Source organism: Crocodylus porosus, unplaced genomic scaffold, assembly GCF_001723895.1.
Source record: "Crocodylus porosus isolate Cpor-Errol unplaced genomic scaffold, CroPor_comp1, whole genome shotgun sequence".
NCBI classification, from domain to species: domain Eukaryota; kingdom Metazoa; phylum Chordata; order Crocodylia; family Crocodylidae; genus Crocodylus; species Crocodylus porosus.
The window spans coordinates 3,837,439-3,846,004 of record NW_017728937.1 but is presented as its reverse complement, the minus strand read 5'-3'; the positions used below and the strand labels follow the sequence as shown (position 1 = coordinate 3,846,004).

General features: G+C 40.3%; 1 protein-coding gene across 1 annotated transcript in view; it reads right to left on the bottom strand.

The window, feature by feature from the left end:
• Positions 1-8,566, bottom strand: part of CHKA (choline kinase alpha) — a 31,677-nt gene that overhangs the window by 10,171 nt on the left and 12,940 nt on the right. Inside the window, exon 3 of the mRNA XM_019547279.1 lies at positions 4,145-4,198. Within this exon, the coding sequence (XP_019402824.1) occupies positions 4,145-4,198 (54 nt within the window). The remainder of the gene's footprint in view (positions 1-4,144; positions 4,199-8,566) is intronic.

Here is an 8,566-nt window from a genome sequence, read left to right as displayed (position 1 = left end):
CGGTTCAGCAGGACTTTACATTTGAAGTGTACCTTTTTTTTTTTTTTTTAAAATATCCACAAACAATCTATATGTTTAAACCCCTTCCCCCAATACCCCACTCCCCCCTTTCAAAGAAAACTACCAGAATTACAATTGCTCAATACAAGGGGATTTAAATGTAAAAGTAATGCAGTGTTTCAGATTCAAGAGAAAGATGAAGTGGAAGAGGTGTTTATTGAGTATCTAAGTACCCTGTAACCTGCAAATACCCTGCCCAAATTAAAGCAAGCCAACCACAGCTAGCTACATAGCAGTTGAAACTTTAACTTACTTCTACTTTAAAACGTGGAAAACACAGAGCTAAAGTATGCTCATTAAAGAGGAAGGGACTCTACTTGCGAGTTGGTAAATTCTTCCATTTTGGCATTTTCCCCCTCAAAATATTATTTTTTATAAATAAAAATTGAGGGTACTAGGTATGGCAGAATCAGGTCTCATTTGGTGGATTATATGTACATGTACCATGTTCCAAAATTAAGCTCTCCTACAAAATACACTTGCCTGACACTTCCCAGGAGCAATACAGAACCACATCAGCCTCAAATCAATGCAGAAATTAGTCAATTGATGACAAGAATTTTGTATTAGTTCTCAACCTTTCCTGACATCAGTGGCATTACTCAACCCATCATGTTCCCCTTAAGTGAAGTTGTCACTATCGTCAGTATTAGTCCTATAGACCATGTCTACAAAGTCTGCCTAAGAGTACTGAGACCACATCTCCCACATCCCTGAATGGAGCTGTGGCCACTAGGTTATAAAAGCATTCTACTGAAACTTTGTGGGGTGGGGGTTATAAATCTTCCCCTGCACTGGGTTTTTTTAGTTACCTTGATTATGTTTTAAGCAGTTCTCTTAACTGTTGCCTAAGAATGTATTTGCATGTTAGATTCCACAGTGAATAACATTTTCTGTGGGTGTTAGTGTCAGGCAAAAGATTTTCTGCTAGTGCAGAGTCTGAAACAACCTACTTGCAAGGCTTGTAATCCATCTTGCAATGTAGGGAAAAATGACAGGTGAAGCCATGACTTAACTCTAGAAGAGAAAAAAGAAAAAAAGGGGGGAAAAATCCTACACAACTACTACCACCATCAGCACCCACAACCTCACAAATTATCTTCATTACAGATTTTGATAAGGAGACCCATGTGTACAGAATGTTTGTAACACTTCCACTGGACAACTCTTCTATTTCATTTCCTGAGGCAGAATTAATGCCTTTAAACAAACACTCCCCATAGTTTCACATGCTCTTGCTGTTGGGCACTTGAACATTATATAACCTGCTGCCCAACAGGAGAATTCAAATTGAAACTCACTCAGCAAGCCAGGTTTAGTGGAAGAAGATAGTTAATAATTTAAGTACATTCATGGAGTAACCAAACTTTAAAATGAAGCAAACTAACTGCAGCTCCAGTGAAAGACATCTGAATATTTACATTTACAATGAAAGGCAACTCAAGTCTTTTCCTAGTTCATTTTTTTTTTTAAACTTAAAAATGGAGAGCTCCAAATAAGGCAGCAGCAGGTAAAGTGTGGCCCGCCAGGTAACTTCATCCAGCCCACAGGCTGGTGCCTACTAATTCAATGTATCCAGCCCAGCCCCAGGCTACCCCTGTTGTGCTTGCTTGGGGATGAAGTCCACTCACTCCCATGGGGGCAGCACATGCTGTGCTCTAACCTTTGGCAGTGGCGGGGAAAGAGGGGAGTGGCAGCAGCAGCAGGCAGGAGCAAAGCAGCAACTGGATGGGAGTGTAAGGCCCACGCCAATACCCTGGGACCTAGGGTGGGGCAGAAGCACAGAGCCTAAGCTGGGGGGGTGGCGGCACAGGGTTTGCCTGGCTTCGTCACATAGGGCTTGCATGCAGTTCCCAGGTTCTCTGCCCCAAGCCCTGTACCTTTGGGGATGGGGGGGGTGGAAAGCAGCCCCACATGATGGAGCCAACAGCCTGGCACTGATCAGTGCTACACCTCAGAGGGAATGGCTAGAAGCTCCACACTACAGAGCCAGGTTGCCTCCACCTCTTTCCCTGCTGCACTGGCTAAACCCCGTAACTTACATCACTGCCTTCATTGTGCAGGGCTCCTCCTGGGAGTGAGCCCTACCAAACCAGAGCCAGTGGCCCAGCAATGTGCACTCCTGATGCATACTGGGACCAGGCACCACTGGGGGACTCCACCTGCTGCTGCTGGCAACAAGAACTGTGTGTAATGGTGGGGCATGTTTGTGGAGGGAGCCCCCTATATGCACCTGTCCCCCCCACAGCCCCCCCCACAGCTTCCCCCCCACCCTACATGCACCTGCCCTCCATAGCCTCCCCCCATCCCTACATGCACCCCACACTTAATTTTTAGTATACAATTTGTTATTTTCCCCCTAGGTGCCAAACTGCAAACTCCCTTCCCAAAACAAGTATTTCTAGGGGCAAAGGGAGGGCCTTCTGGTCCCAAGATGGAGATGAGGGGGCAAGGCACCTGTCAAGGAGCAAGGCTATGCAGCCCTGGACAGCTCACCAAAACTCTTTAAGTGGCCCTCCTGCCTAAATAATTGCCCACCCGTTACAAGGCGATTAAGGCTCGCCTTCCAGTATATCATTGCAAATCTGATAACCTTTCAATTTCTAAAGGGCCAATTACAAGTAAAAAGTTAATGATTTACCCAAAGGCCTTTGAAAATGGAGGTCCTGAATATACTTAAAGCAATACAAGATGACCTGTTAATTTTTAGCCTGAAAGTTTAGTCCAACTAAAATTGAGTTCAACACAAAAAGAATTCAGACAGTCGTAAGAGTCAACCAAGCACAACTAAAACTTCATGCAGGTTTTGAAGACTTAAAGGTGGAAATTCACTTTGGAAGTTGATGCTGGCTGCAGGGTTAAAGATCTATTTAAAAAAGTGTCAACTCTCATTTGGCAATTCAAAACGGAAGTCTAAGCAATGATACATTTTCACATTCAGAGTTTAACCAAGTAACCATGCAAGTACTTTTAATAAGAATGGGAAAACCTATCCTGAATCAAAGACAACGTTCAGATATTATTTTCTAAAATTTTACTGCATTGAATAGCAGGAATTCATGCCTCCAAGTTTGTGAATGTAGTTCTGTGTTGTCTTATTTTCCAGCAGAATGGTACATTTTTAGTCAATTAATAGTTTCAAGACTACATGAGATTATTTTAGTTTATCTTCCTATCTTGGAGAAGTCTCTCTGTTTTGTCTCTGAAGCCTGGCAAGTGTGCCTCTTTAAATCTACCATCACATCCATTCAAGATCACCAAGTCTGCTAATGGCAAAGTGTTTTCCTGAAACCAATGTTGTGAGTTTCAAAGCAGAAGACCAAATGTGCAAGCATACACCAACAGTTAGAACCTCCATTTCTTCAAATAATGGAATTAAGGAGGAAATAACTCCTTAAAAATTAAAAAAAAAAAAAAAAAAAAATAATATGGCTAGCTTTGTTCATATTCTTCCTTCATCTTTGTGGATGCATCATTGTATGCGTCAACCCTCCCTCCCCCAAACTGCAAGAAACAGTGACCAAGAATTTTAGAGTTGTCAATGATGTGACTTGCAGGCAGGTAATACGAGAAAAGAAGATAGTATTTTTGTATCAGACAGAGCAGAGCAAACTGTATGTCATCTTCAACCATGGTCAAGGAGGAAGCGACTAGGGAAATGAATAAGGAGGATACAAAGCAGCTAGTGCTGTTCAGCTATGGACAGCAGTACCAGGAGGATTCTATCAGTTAGGAAATAGTGTTTTAAGGTGCAGAACTTACAACCCTGCACAAGTGGCATCTTTAAGCAAGATTAAATTCCATTTAATCTCCTCGACCTGCAGGTTCTCCTATACAGGAGTCAAGTTCATATTTGAAGCAGTGTAAGTGAGTACAACATCTGACATGCAAAAAACATAGACTTTGTCCAACATGACTGAGTGAGAAAATGGAAGAGAAGGCACTAAGAAAAAAAGCAATACAAATGACTTGTGCTTCTCTAGAGAAATGGAGGAAGTTAACACCAAGAGCGGCATTCGTCATACCCATCTTGGGCAGGTTTCTGAACTCTTACTGCAGAGATACAATCAGGAGAATTACTTACTGTTAAGTCATTTTCCTTCTGAGCCTGTCCAGAACCTCCCTTGCTACAGGATCTCTATGAATGAGAAAAAGGAAGGACTTACAGTGAGAAGATAACAGCTAACATGATAAACTTGCAGCCACCAGAACAGAGGGAGTAGAAGTGACAGCTATAGTTAACTATGACTCCACATTTAATCTAATCAGTAATAGCTATACCACTAGTATTCAGTGTCTGACCACTTGTCTTGCTGCATACAGCAGATGACTCCAAAAGGATGTACCACTGAGGCAAAGCCACGTTAAATATTGGCGATTAAGAGGTTCAGTACATTAAGATTGGATTTAAAATATGTAAATTTAAAAATTTACAGCACTTCTAGCGTGTTTTTTTAAGTCACTGTGGAACACATTTTTTCTTGCAGCTAGATCTAAAAGATTTTAAAATCTCAGTCAGCAGAAACTGAATAAAGCCTTAGAGTAACATTGGCTGCGTTGAGTGGAATGCTTGCAGGACTACCTGCTTTGCTGTTCCCATTTGCTTACATGTACTAAGTATTTTGCTACATGTGCAAGCAATTGTGTATGTCATGACTTTGAAAAGTTATCTACACATGGAATACAAACTTGGACAATTCACTAAGATTGCACAATTTCAAGTAAACTACTGATTTATTCCATGCAATCTATACTGGACGGTGTTTGCCAAATGGCCATCACAAAACAATTCCAATGCATTTAAACCATACCCTCAGCAGCTGAGCTCTCAATGGAACATGTTTTAAACACAGTTGCACATTTTAAATGCAAGAAAGAGTAAAACCTTGGAGTCTTTTGAAGGCAAGGAGTAAGCAAATATTTACTCAGAGTTCAGATTAATGGCAGTTTGTGGCCGCTATTAATACTGCAATTCTACAGCTCACTGTTCAAACCAGACTAGGTTTGAGGGCCATAAAGGAAGCCTCTCTCCACCTTCTGAATAGAAACATCTGATTCATGGAACCATAAAAAACATACCCTTCTGTTTCAAAGCTCTAACACATCCGTACAAAAAGGTGGAAATGTGAACTGAACAGAATACATTAAGCAACACCAGCTGTCTTAAGCACCATACAACAAGCTAATGATTTACACAAATTATAAAGCTACAGTATTTCAAAAGGTACAACAGGGACGTAGTCAATATAGTCTTTCAGCAAGTATTTCCCATTCTAAGTTTCTAGCAGACAATATGAAGGCTGCTATTAGCATCTATTCATTTCAAGGAAATATTAAGTCAAAACACATTCACCAATCTTAACATGAAGTTACACAATGGAGTCATTTACAGATGAGCCCAGGGGAGGTGGAAGGGGCAGGGAGGGGAGCGAAAGAGGGGAGAGGGATAGGGTGTGGGGAGAAGTGTCCCACATCAATACCACTATTGCATCTTAATGCTTTTTCTTGTTTCAGGGTTACTCACCATCCAGGAGTCTTTCCTGCTTAATGATGCTCCTAGAATGGTTCAGGTCATAAGAAGGTAAGTAGATTAGATGGCTTTCCCCTAGAACCTGATCTGGCATCCACTTCCACTGCACTTAGGTCAGTGAATTAAAAAGCTGGCCAGTTCTAAGAGCATTCTTCAGACTAGCGTCCGAGAAGTCTTCCACTGAACATAGAGTAAGTGCCATTAAGACAATGCAGGACATGCTGCAGAATCCTAAGAAAACCTTCTGCAGCATCCCTTCCTCTTTTCTGTTCCCTCAGCACAGAATATTTTAAATGTCCAAACAAGAAAGAAGATGGACTATGAATAGGGAGCTCGTGGTGAAGCAATTCTAGAAATGGTTATCCTTTTACTTGGGGGTACTGAATTAGGACTACTTAGATAGTCAGCACTCCACATGCTAGCAATTTTTGTTGTTGTATGTTTTGTGATGGAAGTTACATTAAGAGACAACTGTTAGTAGCCAAGAAGTCCATTTTAAATTTGGTTTAGTAAGGCATGAAAAAAAAGCTACTTTCTTGAAATGTTATTCTTGTAGGTGGCAACTTGATCGAGGATGAACTGAATCCATTTCTGGTGATTTGCTCATGAATAGGTGGCTTCAGTTCTTGTTTCCATAAACTTGCAAGGTATTATCAAAAGCTCTAGCAGTGCTACTCTTGGTAGAGCCAGCATTAGTCTTGGATTTATTTCAAAGAGAAGTGAAAAAGTTTAACTGCTCAAATTAGATGGTCACTAATTACTTCCAGGTATTGTAAGGGGATTTCTGAAGCAGATTAAGGGAATAACCCCCTCCCCAAAAGATTTTGGTTAGTAGTTGCAACTGTGACAAAGTATACCATACTGAGGTGTAAGAATAATTTTTTTAAAGTCTTTATATCTTCAAGCTACAAACTATTCTGATAAGATCTTCACCCTTGAAGAACTTGTGGTCTCTAAACTTAAGTGACGAAGACTGAACTAGTATTTTCCCTGCTATGATCTTACAGTAACCTACTAAACATGTTCTGATTGTTTTCTTCCTTATGAATATCAAATGGACAGGTATCTCCATCTGCAAGTATGATGACCACAACTAGTATGTTTACAGTGATCAAGTAGACCAGGGAAAACTGGAGTTGTGCACCTTTGTCCTAACACTGCAGAATTTGTTGGACAACTGATTTCACCTGAAAAAGTTAGCTTGCTCAGGACTCAAAATAATCCTGGATGAAATAAGTTCAGCAGCAAAAGTCCACGACTAATGGTGACAGAGCTAGCAATTCTTTAAAAAAAGTGGACCCAAGCTGTTTCCATGTTTATTTCTAGCACTGAAATCTGTACAATTAATTCAAAATTTAATGACCAGTTCAATTTGCTGACAAAATTAAAAATGCCCCTAAGTGATACAAAAACCGGTGTTGCATTATCTTGAAATATCCCTGACAAAAGAAAACAACATTTACAGTATCAGTCTATCTAACATCCTTCCTGGACTTTAGAAACAGATCATTAAAGCTGGTATGAGAGCTACCCAACAAAGGGATGCATAGTCCTTGCAATCTGGCAACACTATTAAGTTTGTTTATTCAGCTACTAACTTGTGTTCAGTCCCTGATGTAGCTAGATCTGAAGGGAATGAAGTTAGAATAAGTCCTGCCAACAACAAATGGGTAGAAGACAATCTTAAAGGATTAAAAAAACTACACATGCACAGAAATATTGCTTACCTTGACTTTGGACAGAGTTACCATTCTCTAATGAGGGAGCAGAGGAAAGGAAGGGGCAGTATTTTGTACAATTTTTAGTACTCAGTAGATAGTAGCTGGTACTACTTAACCCTTATTCTTTAAAAAAGTTAAATCCAGAACTAGAGAAATGAAAGCTGTAGAGAATGCTCCAACTTCAGATATCTCATACTATACCGTGAATCGTGTCTGTCACCTGGAAACCAGAGTGCTCTAGGCACGATCGCATGGGCAAGCCTGCAGCAGAGAACACATGCATATACAACTAGAGTGGTACATTACCCCCCCAGAACACCCTTAATGCCACCCAACACAAATATTCCCCCATAATATAGGTGCTTGGCTTCATTAAAGCCATCTACTAATACCAGGGATTTGTAGATATTCCATGCCACAAACAAGTATGGACAGCAACAATCACAAAAAAAACCAGTTACAATTACACAGCAATCGGCAGTTTATTTAGTTACAGTTAAAGGCAGCAAGGCAGGTATGAAACAAGTTGCCAGGTTCATGGCCAGCATTAAGTTTCAGTGTCTGCTCAAGTGCGAGTCTGGAAGCTATAGAAACATCAAATTTCTCTATATTGCTGAGGGAAACACAAGACTTAGTAAATTTTGGCTACTGTAAGCTAACTAACCCAAGTGAAGCAGAGTTCAAGGTTCTTTTGACATGAAAAGGAATCATGTGAATTACTTGCCAAACTATATTTTGACAGGTAAACCAAATTTGTTTTCAATTTATAGCACCAAATGTTGAAATGCTGCCCTGTCTAACATGAAGAAATATTAATTCAAACATTGTTGGAATTTCATATGTTGAACAAAAATTTAAAAAGAAGTTAAGGCATGCGGTGTGGTTGGAGAGGCTTCTCTTTCAGTGATTTGTAAACCACAACACTCAACAATTAAAGTAATTTTGTTATCATGAGGACGTTTTAGCTTAAATGCTCCCATAGCAATTTAACTTGGAGTGGGGGGCAATGTAGAGGCCGCTCAAATGAGAAGCATGACAAAGATGCACTGATTAGCATATCTGCATTGTGCCTCAAAACACACTTGAATTTTAGATATTGTTAGTACCATAACCTCTTCACAAGCACAAGTATTTGCCCTCTTAAATAAAAAAAAAGAGAGAGAGAGAGTCTGCTCATGGATCTACTCAAAAGAAGTCTTCAATGTTTAGACAACCAGGCCAGCAAGACCAGTCATAATGGACAAGCCAACTCAAC